At 45.9% G+C, this 19,927-nt stretch overlaps 1 protein-coding gene across 1 annotated transcript in view; it reads left to right on the top strand.

Moving 5' to 3' along the window:
• The first annotated feature begins 218 nt into the window (after positions 1–218).
• The window catches only part of PREX1 (phosphatidylinositol-3,4,5-trisphosphate dependent Rac exchange factor 1), a 215,545-nt gene continuing 195,836 nt past the window's right edge, over positions 219–19,927 (top strand). The window contains exon 1 of the mRNA XM_038750022.1: positions 219–428. Within this exon, the coding sequence (XP_038605950.1) occupies positions 219–428 (210 nt within the window). The remainder of the gene's footprint in view (positions 429–19,927) is intronic.

Genomic DNA, 19,927 nt, shown 5'->3' with positions numbered 1-19,927 from the left:
GTCTGGTCCCCCCCCCTCGGTGTTCCCGGGGCTGCGGCCCTGTGCGCCACGTGCTGGCGGAGGGGCTGAGCCGGGCCCCGCCCTCTCCCCTCCCCTCCCCTCCCCTCCCTCTCCGTCCCTCCTCTCTCTCTGTCTCTGTCTCTGCCTGTCCCGTCCTTTTCCCGTCCCTTTTCCCGTCCCTTCCCCGGGAGTCCCGAGTGGTGCGGTCCCAGTTCCCCATGGAGCCCCCGGCGGAGGACCCCCCTGCCGGCCCCCGCGGAGGAGGAGGAGGAGGAGGCCCCCCCGGAGGCCCCCCAGGAGGAGGAGGAGGCCCCCCTCCCCACCCTCCCCGGGACTCGGACCGGCAGGTCCGGCTGCGCCTCTGCGTCCTCAACGAGGTGCTGGACACTGAGCGACACTACGTGGGCACCTTGCGCTTCCTGCAGTCCGTGAGTCCGGGGCCGCAGCGCTCAGTACAGTGCACCCACCGTCCCCGACCCCCGGCTACTTGGCGAGCCCCAATCCCACGCTGAGCCCCCTCCTTCCTCTCCCCCCTCCCCGCAGCTCCTGGATGGATGGAGGGTAGGGACTGGCTCTAGATGTTGCCGACTTGGACTTCCCAAGCGCTTAGTACAGTGCTCTGCACACAGTAAGCGCTCAATAAATACGATGGATTGATTGATTGATGGATATATGCTTGCACATAGTTGTTTTATTTTGTTAATATCTTTTGTTGAGCTCACCTCCTCCAGGAAGCCCCAATCCCAGACTGAGCCCCCTCCTTCCTCTCCCCCCTCCCCACAGCACCTGGATGGATGTATATATGCTTGTACATAGTTATTACTCTATTTATTTTATTTGCACATATTTGTTTTATTTTGTTAATGTCTTTTGTTGTCTGTCTCTTCAAAGCCCTACTGAGAGCTCACCTCCTCCAGGAGGCCTTCCCAGACTGAGCCCCCTCCTTCCTCTCCCCCCTCCCCACAGCTCCTGGATGGATGGAGGGTAGGGACTGGCTTTAGATGTTGCCAACTTGGACTTCCCAAGCGCTTAGTACAGTGCTCTGCACACAGTAAGCGCTCAATCAATACGATGGATTGATTGATTGATGGATATATGCTTGCACATAGTTGTTTTATTTTGTTAATATCTTTTGTTTTGTTGAGCTCACCTCCTCCAGGAAGCCCCAATCCCAGACTGAGCCCCCTCCTCCTTCTCTCCCCTCCCCACAGCACCTGGATGGATGTATATATGCTTGTACATAGTTATTACTCTATTTATTTTATTTGCACATATTTGTTTTATTTTGTTAATATCTTTTGTTTTGTTGTCTGTCTCTTCAAAGCCCTACTGAGAGCTCACCTCCTCCAGGAGGCCTTCCCAGACTGAGCCCCCTCCTTCCTCCCCCCACTCCCCACAGCCCCTGGATGGATGTATATATGTTTGTACGTATTTATTACTCTATTTACTTTATTTGCACATATTTGTTTTATTTTGTTACTATCTTTTGTTGTCTGTCTCTTCAGAGAGCTCACCTCCTCCAGGAGGCCTTCCCAGACTGACCCCCCTCCTTCCTCCCCCCCCCTCCACACAACCCCTGGATGGATGTATATATGTTTGTACGTACTTATTACTCTATTTTATTTGCACATATTTGTTTTATTTTGTAACTATCTTTTGTTTTGTTGTCTGTCTCTTCAGAGAGCTCACCTCCTCCAGGAGGCCTTCCCAGACTGAGCCCCCTCCTTCCTGTCCCCCCTCCCCACAGCACCTGGATAGATGTATATATGTTTGTACATATTTATTACTCTTTATTTTATTTGCACATATTTATTTTATTTTGTCAATATGTTTTGTTGTCTGTCTCTTCAAAGCCCAACTGAGGTCACCTCCTCCAGGAGGCCTTCCCAGACTGAGCCCCCTCCTTCATTCATTCATTATCGTATTTATTGAGCACTTACTGTGTGCAGAGCACTGGACTAAGCGCTTGGGAAGTACAAGTTGGCAACATACCTCCTTCATTCATATATTCATTCATTCAATCGTATCTATTGAGCGCTTACTGTGTGCAGAATACTGGACTAAGCGCTTGGGAAGTACAGTTGGCAACATATAGAGACGGTCCCTACCCAACAGTAGGCTCATTCCTCTCCCCCTCCTCACAGCACCTGGATATATGTATATATGTCTATACGTATTTATTCCTCTATTTATTTATTTGACTTGTACATATTTATTCTGTTTACTCTATTTTGTTAATATGTTTTGTTGTCTGTCTCTTCAGAGCCCTACCGAGAGCTCACCCCCTCCAGGAGGCCTTCCCAGACTGAGCCCCCTCCTTCCTCTTCCCCTCCCCATCCCCCGCTTATCTCCTTCCCCTCCCTGCCTTATCTCCTTCCCCTCCCCACAGCACCTGCATATATGTTTGTACGTATTTATTCCTCTATTTATTTATTTATTTATTTGACTTGTACATATTTATTCTATTTATTTTATTTTGTTAATATGTTTTGTTGTCTGTCTCTTCAAAGCCCTACTGAGAACGCACCTCCTCCAGGAGGCCTTCCCAGATTGAGCCCCCTCCCCCACGCCTTACCTCCTTCTTCTATACTGAATTTATTGAGCGCTTACTGTGTGTGGAGCACTGTACTAAGCGCTTGGGAAGTCCAAGTTGGCAACATAGAGAGACGGTCCCGACCCAACAGCGGGCTCACAGTGTAGAAGGGGGGAGAATAAATACGCTCGACTGATAGAAGGAAGCCCCAGGGTTCATTCATTCAATCGTATTTATTGAGCGTTTACTGTGTGCGGAGCACTGTACTAAGCGCTTGGGTAGTCCAAGTTGGCAACATAGAGAGACGGTCCCTACCCAGCAGCGGGCTCACAGTCTGGAAGGGGGAGACAGACAACAAAACAAAACATATTAACCAAATAAATAAATAGAATGAATATGTACAAGTAAAATAGAGTAATAAATAGGTACAAACATATATACATATATACAGGTGCTGTGGGAAGGGGAAGGAGGTAAGGCGGGGGGGATGGGGAGGGGGAGTAGGGGGGAGGAAGGAGGGGGCTCAGTCTGGGAAGGCCTCCTGGAGGAGGTGAGCTCTCAGTAGGGTTGGCCAAGAGCTTGCCTTTTTTTTTTTTGAGAAACTGGGGTGCATTCAATTCATTCAGTCGTATTTGAGCGCCTACTGTGTGGACTAAGCGCTTGGAAAGTACAATTCAGCAATAGAGACAATCCCTGCCCAACAAGGGGCTCCCGTTGGGGAGGGGGCGTGTTTTGTTCATTCATTCATTCATTCATTCAATCGTATTTATTGAGCAATTACTGTGTGCAGAGCACTGTACTAAGCGCTTGGGAAGTCCAAGTTGGCAACATATAGAGACGGTCCCTACCCAACAGTGGGCTCACAGTCTAGAAGGGGGGAGACAGAGAACAAAACAAATGGCTGGGGGGGCCGAAGGACCGGCCCTCGGGCCTTCCCAGAGGGTTTTCCCCTTCTTTTTCCCGGGACAGAGTCCTGCCAGCCAGCTATCCCGCTAAAGTTTCAAAAAAGGGGCGCACCTATTGGGGTGGGGGGCTTTGTGAACCCGGCGGGACTGCCGCGCTGTGTGGTCACTCGGACAATAAACTCCAGCTGCCAGGAAGGGACGCTGGGGCCAAATCCCGAGGGATCGTGTACACTGGAAAAAAAGGACGATCCGGACAAACCCTTTCCTTGGGGAGTGGGAGATGAATAGCAGCCTCCAGTGGAAGGTGTTTTTCATTAGGGTTTAATCTCTACTTCTTCTTCCGGCCCTGTTTGCATTGTCCCTATCTGTTGAACTCTCAGCGGGGGACCCTTTCACTCGGTTTTTCTCTTTCCCCTCTGCCACCCAGGGAGCCTTATCCGATTTTAATGATGGGGCTCCAGTGGGATGGGCCTCGCTCTCCCCCCGCACCCCCATCTTTCATCCCTCTTTCTCCCCTGCCCCCAAGAACCAGAGTAAGGACCTGTAGCTGGTTGGTTTTGCAGAAGGGAACAAAGGGCAGGGATGTTTGTCATCACCCTGGTCGGGACAAATAACAGTGATAATAATTGTGGTCCTTGTTAAGCACTTATATGTGCCAAGCGCTGGGGTAGATTCAAGTTAATCCGGTCGGACACCATCCTTGTTCCACACGGGGCTCACACTCTCAATCCCCATTTTACAGATGAGGGAACTGAGGCACACAGAAATGAAGTGACTTGCCCAAGGTCACATTGCAGACATGTGGAGGAGTAGGGATTAGAACCCATGACCTTCCGACTCCCAGGCCCGTGCTCTATCCACTAAGCCGGACTACTTCCAAGGCCAGAGCAGCATCCTGGAGGACGAAAGTTGACTAAATCCTCATCTCCCCTACTCCCTCTCCTTTCTGTGTCACCCTCGCACTGGGATTTGTATCCTTAATTCACCCCACTCAGCCTCACCACACTTATAAATATAGCTCAAGTTTATTTTCATGTCTGTCTCCCTCTCTAGACTGTAAGCTCCTTGTGGGGAGGGGATGTGTCTACCAACTCTGTTGTACTGTCCAAAGCGCATAGTCCAGCACTCTGCATGCAGTAAGTGCTCACTAAATATTGATTGATTGACACTTTGTTGGCCCCAGGGTGGCCTGCCTTCTTCCGATTGATTCTGAGTAGAGAGAAAAATCCACTGTGGTGACTGGTTGGGAAATCCGGGCTGCCACTGGATGATTCTTGGCTAAAATTTTGAGTCCATTGTTATGGCTAACAAGCTTGGAAAGTTTCAGCACCCCCGTGTCTTTAGATTTTATATTAGGTTCCCTCTACTAAACTAAACTACAACTTCCATCAGAGTGCCAAACAGCCTGTTAAAGATCAATGAGAAAAATGTGTATTGGTCCCTACGTACAGTCTCCCTGTGTAACATATATACATATATAAAATGTAAGCCTGTGCTTGTCACTTTAAAAAGAGGAAAACAAAAAGAAATGAGCAGAAGCGTCTCCCAATTTAAAGTTGGGTTGTTTTGAATTTAAAATTGTTTAAAGGAATCAGTCTCTCTCAATTTTCTCTCTTAAGTTCCGTCATCTTTACTTTTTTTTTGAAGCCTTTGTTGTCAGTTCTGAATCAAAGTTTTTCTCTTCAACCTGCCAGTCTGTCAGCTGCTGGTACCAGAAAAATCTCTCCCTCTGTCTGTCTCCAGGATCATGGTTAGCCAGTGGAAATGACTCTTCTAAATACCCAAATGAACCAGAAGGTCTTGGTTCTGGTCACTTGGAAGTTTGAGGTCAATATGGTTAATTAAAATCTTTTTAAAGATACCCAGCAATATGACTAGAGACCACCTTTACTGAAACTCTGTTCTCCTGTCTTTGCAGTAACTCTTTTCAGGCTAATTTTTGGTTTTTCAACTTACCTAGATTTTGTATTGGGGAAAGCATGATAAACTTCCCTCATTTGAACTTATTTAAATTCTGCCTTCTGTTTTGCAAATTTCAAGGCTTCTTTTAGTAGGGGAAACAGTGGCCTAGGAAAAAGAGCTCAGGTCCTGGAGACAGCGGACCTGTGTTCTACTCCTGGTCATCCACTTGTCTGCTGTGTGATCTTGGGCAAGTCATCTACTCTGTGCCTCAATTTCCTCATCTCTAAAATGGGGATTTTCCTCCCCTCTTAGCCTGGGAGCCCCCTGTGGAAAAGAGACTATCTCTGACCTGATTATCGGGCTTCTGCCCCAGCACTTGGTACGGTGCTTGGTACATAGTAAGTGCTTAACAAAAACCGCAATTATTGTTAGTATTATTCCCCCGTATGCCTAAATTTCTGGAAAACTCTCGGGACTTCGGAAACCCAGCCGTCTTTCCTTCTAGAACAGTAATCCAGGTCAGATTGGGGGTGCAGGTGGCTGAATGGAGCTAAGGAGGCTTTGTGATTTATTGACTTCCAACTCTTCCACTGGTCGGCTTTGTGATCTTGAGCAAGTGACTGATTTTCTCCATGCCTCGGCTTCCTCAGGGACGAAATACCTGTTCTTTCTATCTCTTAGATTGTGACGGGCTGGATCTAATGTGGTTGTCTTGTTTCTGTTTCAGCACTTAACGCAGTGCTTTAGCCCATAGTAAGGCTTAATAAATACCATCATTATGTTGGTGAAAGGTTGGAAAAAATTTAACGAACCCCTCATTTCGAGGCTGATTCACAGCCTAATGAAAGAGGGTTTGTTAACTTGTTCTTTGTCCTAATTGGCACAGTAGGGGCCGGAAAATGCTAGGTTGGGATTCCTTCTTTGGGCTTTACTGAAAAATGATTTCCAGAAACTCATTTGCCTCAGGCAGGTTGTCCCTTCTTGTGTGCGGCTGCTGGGAGAAAAGGGTTCAGAATTGGAAACAATAAAAATTATTGGGTGTGTAGATTTGTGAAGGAAAGGAAATCCTGTTCCTTAGCTGAACCGGGATAACGCGATAGACCGTGTGAATGTCCGGGCATCTAGAATCTCTTGGGCTTCATGGAATTATACTGGCTGTTCGCACTGTCTGTGGGGTTGTTAAAACCTGAACTTTAGGACTTGGGAAAGGAGCAGGGAGGGGGGAGTGTTGGGGGTGTGTGTTTGGTTTTCCCTGTCAAAATAGTAGACTCCTACATGGGAAGAGGAGAAGGGATGGAAGATGCCCAGTCATTAGATATTCCCAACAAATGGTCATCGGCTTCAAGATTCCCCAGGACTCTGGGGTGTCTGTGTACCTTGCCCTTTCAACCTCCTCATTTGACCCCTTAAACAGGGGGTGTGACTGGGTTTTTCTATAAACCATGAGCTCATTGTGGGTGGGGAACGTGTTTGTTATATTGTATTTTCCCAAGCACTCAGTACAGTGCTCTGCATTACAGTAAGCGCTCAATCAGTGTGATTGACACTGGCTGACTGACCATCCAAGCAGAAGGCTTGGCGCACTTAGGCACCTAGGCTTGGTGCATGAAAATTTTTTGTATATCCAGATGCTAGTGTTTGGAGCTATTATCACAGCTCTGCAAGTTGCTGAGCAGTATGCTATCAGTTGTCTTGTAGTGTGAGGGTAATGCCTGCCTGATGAACCTCACTTGAGGAAAACACAAGTCAGAGTTGGTCTCCCACGACCAACTGGCACTGCCCATGTACACTCGCTGTTTCCTCTGACATCGTATCCCGATCGATCCAGATAGATGCACGTTGTCAGAACGCCCCCTTATTCCCTCACACTATCTACCCAAATCACGTACTGAAAGCCCACGTTTTCTCCAGAAAACTCAAGTCACCGGGGAAGAAAGTCAAAATGAGATGTGGTCTTGTCCCTCCCTCAAGGAACTCACGATCTAAAATGGGGAAGTCACAGATATTTGTAGGAAAAATACAATTCTCAAAAATTAGGCCTTTAATAAGGATCCTGAAAAAGTCGTTTGGTTTGAAAATAGGTCTGAGGCCTGCCCAAGACTGCAAAGTGTTAGTTTTGCTCAAGGTTTTAACCCAGTTGAAAGACTGACCTCTTGTCTCCTTCCCTGGATGGAGAGGGGGAGGTGTTTTGTGAGTGTGGGGGTGGGGTGGGAGGGGGGCTGAAATATTTTCTCTCCCAATTGGTGATGGGAGGGAGGGCTCTCAGACCTCACTCCCACAGCTCAGAAGCCTCAAGGGATGATCCCGCAAGGGCACAGGGGGATGTTTGAGATGGGTGGGAATTTTTAACCTTATTTTTGTTTGTTTCTAAAGAATCCTGATATGGAAGAGGGAGTGGCCAGCAGGGCTCAAGGTTGATAAAGTCTCATCTCGGCCAAAACAGGCGAGACCTTAAAACTGCAAGTGTTTAGCAATATGAGGGACACAATGAAATTTTCCAGCTCAATCCTGTGGTCTTCGCCCACACTTTGGCTCATTCAGAAAATTGGGTGGTTGATGGAAAGCGGAGGTTGTAGCTTTTTGTATCACTTTTGTTTTGCACTTTGTCTTTGGTTTGGGTCAGTGAGGCAGGTGTACCGCAAGTTTGGATATTGGGAATTTGGTTTCTTGTGCTTGAAGGTTTGCCGTTCTCGAGCACGTGGGTGGGAGTAAGCTCTACACCCAGTCAGTGCTCAACGATTAGTATCGATTGACCCATCAGCTGGGCATCAAAGTAGAATGGCCTTTCTAATGGTTTTATGGAAACCCCGAGAAGCAGCGTGGCCCAGTGGAAAGAGAATGGTTTTTGGAGTCAGAGGTCATGGGTTCAAATCCGGGCTCCGCCACTTGTCAGCAGTGTGACTTTGGGCAAGTCATTTAACTTCTCTGTGCCTCAGTTACCTCATCTGTAAAATGGGGATTAAGACTGAGCCCCCCCCCATGTTACAACCTGATCACTTTGTAACCTCCCCAGTGCTTAGAACAGTGCTTTGCACATAGAGCTTAATAAATGCCATCCAAAACAAAAACCCTTTCAGTGGCTCTTGGTCCTGTGTGGCACCAGTCCAACTACCCACTTGCCTCCTGCCCTTCGCTTTCGGTGTGCCTGGGGAAAGAGACTATTAATTGAGGAGCTGTGTTGGCCTAGTGGATAGAGCACGGGCCTGGGAGTTAGAGGACTTGGGTTCTAATCCTGGCTCTGCCACTTGACTGCTGCATGACCTTGGGTACGTCACTTCGCTTTCTGTATCCCAGTTCCCTCATCTGTAGAATGGGGATTAAGGCCGTGAGTCCCATGTGGGACAGGGACTGTGTCCAACCTGATTATCTTGTAAGTACCCCAGCCCATTACAGCAGCGCTTGACACAGAGTAAGCACCTGACAAGTACTGTAAAAGATTGGGAAATGTTATTTTCCTGTGAATAAGAGATGAAGCTTTGGAAATGAGGATGATGAAAATAACTGTTTTTGAGTTGTCCTTTTTTTGTAGCTGTTTCAGCCTTCTGTAGGGTCCCTAAGCTCTGTTACCCTGTGGTGTTGCTTCTACTTTGATTTATACCTTCTCAAGTGCTCTTCACACGACCCTCGATAAATATGATCGATTGTTTGGATGGAAGATTGCTCCTTTAAGAAGCATCAGCTTGCCCTCCTGCAGGTTCTTTTTCTTTGGTGGAGAGCCCCCTCTGTGGCATTTCCTTTTTTTTTCTTTTCTTTTCTTCGTACCAGCACGTAAAGGTGATCTGCTTGGGGGCAGTGCCACTTCTCCTAGGTAAAGAAACGATTTGTACTTCCCAAGCGCTTAGTACAGTGCTCTGCACACAGTAAGCTCCCTGTATATATGTATATATGTTTGTACATATTTATTATTTTATTTATTTATTTTACTTGTACATATCTATTTTATTTTGTTAATATGTTCGGTTTTGTTCTCTGTCTCCCCCTTCTAGACTGTGAGCCCACTGTTGGGTAGGGACTGTCTCTATATGTTTCCAACTTGTACTTCCCAAGTGCTTACTACAGTGCTCTGCACACAGTAAGCACTCAATAAATACGATTGATTGATTGATTGAATAAATACGGTTGAATGAATGAATGAACATCCCACCCCTGCTCACTTGATTATTTTGCAACTAATGAGTTTTTGCGCTGCGCTCCATGCGAGAGTATGCAGTGTGTCATGCTTTTGTGATTGTTAAAAAATACTTGTCTCAGACTGGTGGTGACTATAGCTGGAGGTGACAGTGGGTGGGATTTTCTCACCCTGGCTGTGACAGTGGCTGGGGGGAGTCTGTGGGCAGGATTGCCTCATTTTATGGCTGTGACAATGGGTGGGATGGTCCCAATCTGATCTGACCTCCTTTCCTCTTCTCCTGCTCCCTTCTGCGGCACTCTGACTTGCTCCCTTTATTCATTCATTCATTCAGTCGTATTTATTGAGCGCTTTCTGTATGCAGAGCACTGTACTAAGCGCTTGGAGAGTACAAGTTGGCAACATATAGAGATGGTCCCTACCCAACAACGGGCTCACGGTCTAGAAGGGGGAGACAGACAATAAAACAAAACATGTGGACAGGTGTCAAGTCGTCAGAACAAATAGAATTAAAGCTAAATAATAATAATAATAATGATGGAACTTGTTAAGCACTTACTATGTGCAAAGCACTGTTCCAAGCGCTGGGGGGGGATACAAGGTGATCAGGTTGTCCCACGTGGGGCTCACAGTCTTAATCCCCATTTTACAGATGAGGGAACTGAGGCACAGAGAGGTTAAGTGACTTGCCCAAAGTCACACAGCTGACAAGTGGCGGAGTGGGATTTGAACCCATGACCTCTGATTCCAAAGCCTGTGCTCTTTCCTCTGAGCCACGCTGCTTGTCTATATACATCATTAACAAAATAAGTAGAATAGTCAATATGTACAAGTATTCATCTCCGCTCCCAGCCCCACAGCACTTGTGTCTGTATCTGTAATTTATTCTTTTATATTAACATCTCCCCTGCCCCCACCCCCAGACTGTAAGCTCATTGGCAAGCACTTAAATGCCATCATTATTATTAATAGGGATGAATGGCCATATTTCTGGATGGGGAAGTCCTGGGGTCCTCTAGGCTTTGATGATGTTATTAGTTTCATTATTTTCATAAATGATCCAGAAGAGGGATTCCTCAGGGAAGTTTGCAGATGACTGTAAACTCTTACAGGTGGTGAGCCTGTTGTGGGCAGGGATTGTCTCTCTTTGTTACTGAATTGTACTTTCCAAGTGCTTAGTACAGTGCTCTGAATACAGTAAGTGCTCAATAAATACGATTGCATGAATGAAATAAAGCAAATAGTTGTAAATTCCTGGAGGTTAGTGACTTTTCTTTTGCTCCTATTCTCTCAAGTGCTTAGTATGGGAAACCATCAGGGCCCCCTGGACAAAGTGCAAGTGTGGAAGCCAGAGGACCTGGGTTCTAATCAATCAATAAAAGGTATTTATTGAGCGCTTATTATGTGCAGATAACTGTACTAAGTGCTTGGGAGATTATGGTAACATCAAGCAGCATGGCATAATGGATAGAGCACGGGCCCGGGAGTCAGAAGGTCATGGATTCTAATTCTGACTCTGCCACTTGTCTGCTGTGTGACCTTGGGTAAGTCATTTCACTTCTCTGGGCCTCAGTTACCTCATTTGTAAAATGGGATTAAGACTGTGAGTGAGCCCAATGTGGGACAGAGACTGTGCAAACCTGATTACCTTGTATCTATCCCAGTTCTTAGAATAGCGCCTGGCACACAGTAAGTGCTTAAAAGGTACCATTATTATTATTATTATTACAATGCTACAGACTTAGCAGACACAATCTCTGTTCATAACGAGCTTATAGTTTAGAGATGAACCCATTTACCTGCCATGTGTCCTTGGGTAAATCACTTCACTTCCCTGGGCCTCAGTTTCTTCATCTGTAAAATGGGGATTATGTACCTTGTTCTCCCTCCTGCTTAGATTCTGATCTGATTGTATTGTGCCTACAGTACTTACCATGGTTACTATCAGTGGAAAGAGCACTGGCTTCAAAATCAGAGGTCATGGGTTCAAATCCTGGCTCCGCCACTTGTCAGCTGTATGACTTTGGGCAAGTCACTTAACTTCTCTGTGCCTCAGTTACCTCGTATGTAAAATGGGAATGATGACTGTGAGCCCTCCATGGGACAACCTGATCACCTTGTAACCTCCCCAATGCTTAGAACAGTGCTTTGCACATAGTAAGTGCTTAATAAATGCCATCATTATTATTATTATTACTATTTCAGTGCCTCCCACCCTGTAGGCACTCAGTAAATACCACTGAGGTCATATTTGGTGAAAAAGATTAGAGATTCAGGAAACATAGTCCTGATGAGGAGCAGTTCCCTGGGACTAGAATTCTTTTGCCAGGTCCTCAAACTCCCCCAAATTACGGAGGCATCCTGGGATAATAAAACCTTTTTCAGAAACAGAGTTGATTAGTTATCCTAGGAAACATCATGACCTAGTGGAAAACGCTGGGGACTGGGAGTTAGAAGACCTGAGTTTTAATCCCTGCTCTGCCACTTCCCTCCCTTATGACCTTGGGCAAGTCACTTAACTCCTCTGTGCCTCATCTTCCTTATCTGTAAAATGGGGACTAAAAATCTGTTGATTCATCCAATTCAATCATATTTATTAAGCGCTGACTTCGTGTAGAGTACAGTACTAAACCCTCTGCCCTCTGGAATGAGTCCCACATGAGATGGTGTCTGATCTGAGCACTTACCAAGAGACCACAATTACTAATTATTACTGTGGGTGTGTTTGCTATGGTATTTCCTTCAACTCTCAAAATTGTATCCTTTCTGTAAAATGCCTAGGAATACAAGCACAATAAAAGGATGCCTGTTTAAAAATAGATTTGGGTAACTGTAATGACAGCAAATAAAAACAAACAGCAGTCTTCTAGTTTCTCCCAGATCAAGGAGAGGGGATTAAAAGGGAAGATTCTTACCCGGCCTGACAGATGAATGCACAGCCAGCTCTGACGCAGAGGCCCACTGCTAAAGTCTCTTTGATTTTAAGACCTTAAAGTGTAAATCAAGGAGTTGAAAGCTTAGTTACAGCCTTCGCTGTCTAGTACAGGGATGAGGGAAATGGCCAAGAGATGATTTCTAAAACTGAGAACCTTCCCTGCTGAATCTTGCTAATTGCGAATTCAACCCTGGCAAGAATTTCCATTAGGGAAAACGTTAAAGAGTAGCTCCAACTAATAACCCTTCCTTGCCCGGTCGGAGGGTTTTTCAGCCCTGTTTTTGGTTTTGTTTATTGATGTCTGTGCTGGGGGACTATTTGTGCCAGCATGTGCACTTGATTAGGCGACTCTGCTTCCAGGTCCCACTTTCCCATTGTGGTGGGACACTTAATCCGTGTTTACCCAGAAGAGTTGCTGTGCAGGGCATTGAATTGATAGATGATCCCTTGATTCGTGGCGTCGGGGAGGTGAGGCTATTTCTGGCCAGCTGGATTAGGGAGCACAAGAGCAGTGGACACTGTGATCTCCTGGTTTTAGCTGTTCTTGCCCTCCCAGGAGGGCAGGGTGGAGTAGATCATCATCATCATCAATCGTATTTATTGAGCGCTTACTATGTGCAGAGCACTGTACTAAGCACTTGGGAAGTACAAATTGGCAACGTATAGAGACAGTCCCTATCCAACAGTGGGCTCACAGTCTAAAAGGGGGAGACAGAGAACAAAACCAAACATACTAACAAAATAAAATAAATAGAATAGCTATGTACAAGTAAAATAAATAGATAAATAAATAAATAGATCTCCCCTTCCTAAGACTGTACTGGTCTTCTCCCTCTCTCTGGTCACTTGATGCTTATCAAACTCGACTTGGGTGTTTTTCTCGGGGGTCAAAGGTGACCCAATTCAAGGAAGGCCCAGTGGAAAGACCATGGGTCAGAAAGGACTTGAGTTCTAATCTCTGCTTCTCCACTTATCTGCTTTGTGACCTTGGACAAGTCACTTGTATGTGCCTGTTTACCTCATTGGTAAAATTGGGATTAAGATTATGAGCCCCATGTGGGACCTGGATTGGGTCCAATGTGGTTAGGTTGCATCTAGCCTGGTGCTTAGTACAGTGCCTGGCACATAATAAGCATTTAACTAATACCATTTTTTTAAAAAAAGAAAAGAGGTTTGAAACAGGGTCCTCACAGCTGCTCTCGCCTTCTGCTGTGGGTCAGGATTTACCTTAGTCGTCCTAGCCTGGTCTCTTATCTATCAACCTAGAGAAGCAGTATGGCTCAGTGGAAAGAGCGTGGGCTTGGGAGTCAGCGGTCATGGGTTCTAATCCCGGCTCTGCCAATTGTCAGCTGTGTGACTTTGGACAAGTCACTTAACTTCTCTGTCCCTCAGTTCCCTCACCTGGAAAATGGAGATTAAGACTGTGAGCCCCATTTGGGACAACCTGATTACCTTGTATCTCCCGTAGTGCTTAGAACAGTGCTTGGCACATAGTAAGTGCTTTACAAATACCAACATTATTATTATTTATTAGCTATCCGTAGAGAGGTTGAAACTTTGGATCCCTCAGCACTTATGTACGTATTTGTAAATTATTTATATCTTTGTCTGTCTCCCCCTCTAGGCTGTAAGCTCTTCCTGGTCAGGGAAAGTGTATACCAACTTGGTTATATTGTACTCTCTAGTAAGCGCTTAACAAAAACCACCATCATCATCATTACTCTCCAGTGCACTTAGTACAGTGTTCTTTGCAAAAGAATCGTTCAGTAAATATGAACGATTAATGGATTTGGATAATCTAATGTGGCAGACTGACAATGAGGAAAGTAGGGAAGGGAATAGGACAAGGGGTGAATCTGTGGTGCTGATTATGCCCTTCATCATCATCACCATCAATAGTATTTATTAATAATTATGGTATTTGTTCAGCATTTACTATGTGCCAACCACTGTTCTAAGTGCTGGGGGAAATACAAGGCAATCAGATTGTCCCCCTTGGGGCTCACAGTCTTAATCCCCATTTTACAGATGAGGTAACTGAGGCACAGAGAATAATAATGATGGCATTTATTAAGTGCTTACTATGTGCAAAGCACTGTTCTAAGTGCTGGGGAGGTTACAAGGTGATCAGGTTGTCCCACGGGGGGCTCACAGTCTTAATCCTCATTTTACAGATGAGGTAACTGAGGCACAGAGAAGTTAAGTGACTTGCCCAAAGTCACAGAGCTAACAATTGGCGGAGCCAGGATTTGAACACATTACCTCTGACTTCAAAGCCCGGGCTCTTTCCGCTGAGCCACGCTGCTGAGCCGGGATTAGTACCTATGTCTTCAGACTCTCAAGCCCGTGCCCTTTCCACTAAGCTATGATGAGAGTTTACTGTGTGAAGAGTCCTGTACTAAACAGTTGGGTCAGTACAAAACAATAAAGTTGGTAGACACATTCCCTGCCTGAGAGTTTACCCTCAGCCCTTGTGTATATGTGTTTATTCGATTATTTATTTTGGCCATTCTAGCTGCAAATATTTTTATTATCTCTTTTTGGACTGTAAACTCCTTGAGGGCAGGAGTGCATCATTTTATTGTATACTTTCCAAGTATCTAGTTCAGTGCACTGCATCAAATGAGTGCTCAATAAGGTTACTACAAGGTAGAAAGTACAAAGTGAAAAATCCAATCATATTTATAGTGTTGTTACCTTGGGCAGAGGACTGTACTAAGCACCTGGGGAAGCAGCATGGCCTAGTGGATAGAGCACAGGGCTGGGAGTCAGAAGAACCTGGGTTCTAATCCCAGCTCCGCCACTTTGCTGTGTGACCTTGGATAAGTCATTCTTCTCTGTGCCTCAGTTATTAAATCTGTAAAATGGCGATTAAGACCGTGAGCCCCAGGTGAGACGGGGCTGTGTCCAACCTTATTATCTTGTATCTACCCCAGCGCTTAGAACAGTGCTTGACACATAGTAAGTGCTTAACAAATATCATCATTATAACTACATTATAACAGAGTTGGTAGACATTGTCCCTCACCACAATCCAGAGGGAAGGTAGTCCTCAAGAACCCTGATCGATAACTCAGCTTTTTAGCTCCTGATAGATTTTTCAGGCAAATCTCCTTTCCACTTGGGCATTGCTGCCTTAAACCGTTTTTTTTTTCTTTAATTTTCTTCACATGCTGGAGTGTAAGCTCGCTGTGAGCAGGGAATGTGTCTCCCAACTCTTGTTATATTGTATTCGCCCAAGTGCTTAGTACAGGGCTCTGCACACAGTAAGCTCAATAAATATGATATATTTGTTGATGTGGATAATCTGTGGCAGACTGACAATGAGGAAAGTAAGGGAGAGAATAAGAGGGGGGTGAATCTGAGGTGCTGATTATGATTACTATGCTGATGATTGAAAGTGAAGGTCTGTGGAAATAAACTGGGAGGAGGCAGCTTGCTGACCTCTTGGAGAAACACAGCCTCAGCCCCTTCTGTTGATTTCATTTACAGAATCAGTCACATCTGAGATCTTAGGCCTGGGGACCCTATACTTTAATCAACTTGGAGTTCACGTCCTGACCCTTTCTTTCTTGCAGGAACAGCTCACTGAGCAAGAGTGATTTAGCTTTTTTCCCCCCCCCCCCAGCACAGTGGATATTTAACAGAACTTGAAAAATAAATTTGATCTTTCTATCTGGAAGAAGCAGCCTGGTCTAAACTCTTTGCCTGCTGTTAACTTAATTGCTTTGGGTAGGTTAAGCGTGTGTCGTGGTGATAGGCCGATAGCAGGACTGAGGCAGAGAGGAAGGGGAGGGGAATTCAGCAAAGGGGACCACTGAGTTGAGCCCACTGATTCTTCAGAGGCTGTGATTAGAGTAACAGACACAGATACTTTTTTAGAAAGTGTTGGCTTGTTCATCTTGATATAAGAAAGTGAGAAAAGCGATATAGAGATGTAATAATTGCAGTGTCATCTTCTTGGTGTGGTGAAAATACTTTTTGGGTGTACTAACCTCAAACCGCCCTCCTCCAAACCCTTCAGATTTCTAGAGGGTTTTTCTGGGTGGTCCTTTCTGGATCTCAGGGAGGGAGGGGCAGGGAATGTCGTCCTCATATCACTGAGACTAGAGAAACTAAATGATCATAATAATAATTGCACTATTTGTGAAGTGCCTACTATGCGTCTAACACTTTACTAAGTGCTGGGCTAGATACAGGATGTTCAGGTCCCATACTGGGCTCATAATTTAATTAGGGCTTCAGAAGACATGGATTCTAATCCCAGTTTTGCCACTTGCCTGATGTGTGACCTTGGATAAGCCACTTAACATCTCTGGGCCTCAGTTTCCTCATCTGTAAAAATGGGGATTCAATACCTGTTTTCCCTCCTACTTAATGATGATGATGATGGTATTTGTTAAGCGCTTACTATGTGCAAAGCACTGTTCTAAGCGCTGCAAGGTGATCAGGTTGTCCCACGGGGGGCTCACGGTTTTAATCCCCATTTTACAGAGGAGGGAACCGAGGCACGGAGAAGTCACAGCCCACAGTTGGCAGAGCCGGGATTTGAACCCATGACCTCTGACTCCAAAACCCTGGCTCTTTCCACTGAGCCACACTGCTTCTTCATGTTAACGGAGTCGGTGAACACGTTTCCTGCCCACAGTGAGCTTACAGTCGAGATGACGTGGTTTGGGGTCTTTCATCCTCTCCTGCCCAATCAATCAACCGTATTTATTGAGCGCTTACTGTGTGCACAGCACCGTACTAAGCGCTTGGGAAGTACAAGTTGGCAACATATAGAGACGGTCCCTACCCAACAGTGGGCTCACAGTCTAGAAGGGATTTCCAGCTCCCCATCAGGGAAAGGGGGAGAAAGTCCTCTCTAGAGTGAATGCCCTCCTGTGCAGGGAACACGAGCCCTGATCCTTCTGCAAGGACACCAAGTGGGCGCTCAATAAATGCTACTCTTCCTCCTCCTCCCCCGTTACTTAGATTCTGAGCCCCGGGTGGGACAGGGACTGTGTCCGACCCGATTATCTTGTATCTACCCCAGCGCTTAGTACAGTAAGCCCTTAAGTACCACAATTACTATCATTATTATTGTGGTTCAGCTGGGATGACAATTTCTAGCCTCCTGCTCTCCCACTGTCTGGGCCAACTGGCCCATCCAGCCTCTAGACTGTAAACTTGTGGGCAGGGAAGGGGTCTGTGATATTGTTGTGTGGTGCTTAGTACAGTGCTCTGCACATAGCAAGCGCTGAACACGTATGATTGGGTTGGTGATCTCTCTCTTTCTCTCTTCCCCCGCAAAGCACACATAGGACACACCACACCCCTACAAACTCCCCACTTCTGCTGCAACCCAGCATCTCCCATTTAGCCTGGATATTTATTTAGCCGAAGTGAATCCTACACCAGTCTGTGTGGAAAACCTCTGTGAGGTAAACTGATTTGGATCATGGTCTCCACCGGGATCAAGCGCTCAGTACAGTGCTCTGCACATAGTAAGCGCTCAATAAATACGATTGATGATTAAACCTGGCACCCTGACAAGTAGGTGCCAGGGGAAGATTTCTGAAGACCCTTAGGGGGTGTGCATTGCTAATGAGGGGATCTCACCAGTCCATCTCCTTCACTGCCTCTGTTGACACCTGTTTGTCACCTCTCTGTTGCAAATGTTGTCACAAAAGGATGGAGAATCCCTTTCTATTCCCTTTGAAGAGGCAGCTATCTTTCTTCCCTTCCCTTGGGGGATTCTCCCACCTGGGACCCCGAATGATTCATTCATTCAATCATATTTACTGAGCTCTTACTGTGCACAGAGCACTGTACTAAGCGCTTGGGAAGTCCAAGTCGGTAACATATAGAGGCGGTCCCTACCCAACAACGGGCTCACGGTCTAGCAGGGGGGAGACAGACAACAAAATGAAACATGTAGACAGGTGTCAAAATCGTCAGAACAAATGGAATTAAAGCTATATGCACATCAATCAATCAATTGTATTTATCGAGCGCTCACTGTGTGCAGAGCACTGTACTAAGCGCTTGGGAAGTACAAGTTGGCAACATATAGAGACAGTCCCTACCCAACAGTGGGCGCACATCATTAACAAAATAAATAGTAAATATGTACAAGTAATAAATAGAGTAATAAATCTGTACAAATATATATAAAGGTGCTGTGGGGAGGAGAAGGAGGTAGGGTGGGGGGATGGGGAGGAGGAGAGGAAAAAGGGGGCTCAGTCTGGGAAGGCCTCCTGGAGGAGGTGAGCTCTCAGTAGGGCTTTGAAGGGATGTTAGCTCAGTAACTGAGGCAACTGAACTCACTGTCCACATTAGCATGGCCTAGTGGAAAGAGCACAGGCCTGGGAATCAGAGGGCATGGGTTCTAGTTTTGGCTCCACCACATGCCTGCTGTGGGCAAGTCACTTCTCTGTGCCTCAGTTGCCTCATCTGTAAAATGGGGATTAAGACTGTGAGCTCCATGTGGGACAGGGACTGTGTCCAACCCTGATTACTTTATATCTACCCCAGTGCTGTGAACAGTGCCTGGCACATAGAAAGCAGTTAACAAATCCCATCATCATCATTATATTTATTACCAGAATCCAGTCGCCTTATGCTTAGGTTAAAGGGGACAGACCTGGGTCGGGGAAACAATAGTATTTATTGAGTGCTTAGCGTGTGTGCAGAGCACTGGATTGAGCACTTGGAAAGACAAAACAATTCATTTAATCCTATTTATTCATTCATTCAATCATATTTATTGAGTACTTACTGTGTGCAAAGCTCTGTACTAAGGGTTTGGAAGGTACAAAAGTTTTGATAGTATCCCTGCCCCACAAGGAATTTATAGTCTTAAAGGGGGAAGACAGGTGTTCAGTTACCCAGAGGGGAATTTATTACAAGCTCTTAGTATAGTTCCCTGCAAACAGCAAGTGCTTAGCTTAGTGCTGTGCACACAGTTGGTGCTCAGTGAATAGCATTGAGAGATCAACAGGAGACTCCATCCATCATTGATGGGGTTGGTTAGGGAAGGGAGCGTTAAAGAAGCATTATGGCCTAGTGGAGAGAGCCAGAAGGCCCTGGGTTCTAATGCCGACTCTGACGCTTGTCTGATGTATGTCCATGGGAAAATCACTTCACTTCCCTGGGCCTCAGTTCCCTCATCTGTAAAATGGGGATCGAGACTGTGATCCCCATGTGGGACAGGGACTGTGTCCAATCCAATTTGCTTGTATCCACCTCAGCGCTCAATACAGTGCTTGGCACAGAGTAAGCACTTAAAAAATACTATTATTATTATTATTATTCATGGGGTCAGGTGGGCTGAGCAGATGAAAATATCCTGGGTGGGGTGAGGATCATTCATTCAGTCATTTACTGAGCACTTACTGTGTGCAGAGCACTGTACTAAGCACTTGGAAAGTACAATTCAGCAACATTCATTCATTCAATCGTATTTATTGAGCGCTTACTGTGTGCAGAGCACTGTACTAAGCGCTTGGGAAGTACAAGTTGACAACATATAGAGACGA

Source organism: Tachyglossus aculeatus, chromosome 8 (genome assembly GCF_015852505.1).
Source record: "Tachyglossus aculeatus isolate mTacAcu1 chromosome 8, mTacAcu1.pri, whole genome shotgun sequence".
NCBI classification, from domain to species: Eukaryota; Metazoa; Chordata; class Mammalia; order Monotremata; family Tachyglossidae; genus Tachyglossus; species Tachyglossus aculeatus.
Note: the sequence above shows the minus strand (reverse complement) of the source record. Positions and strands in the feature narration are given on the sequence as shown.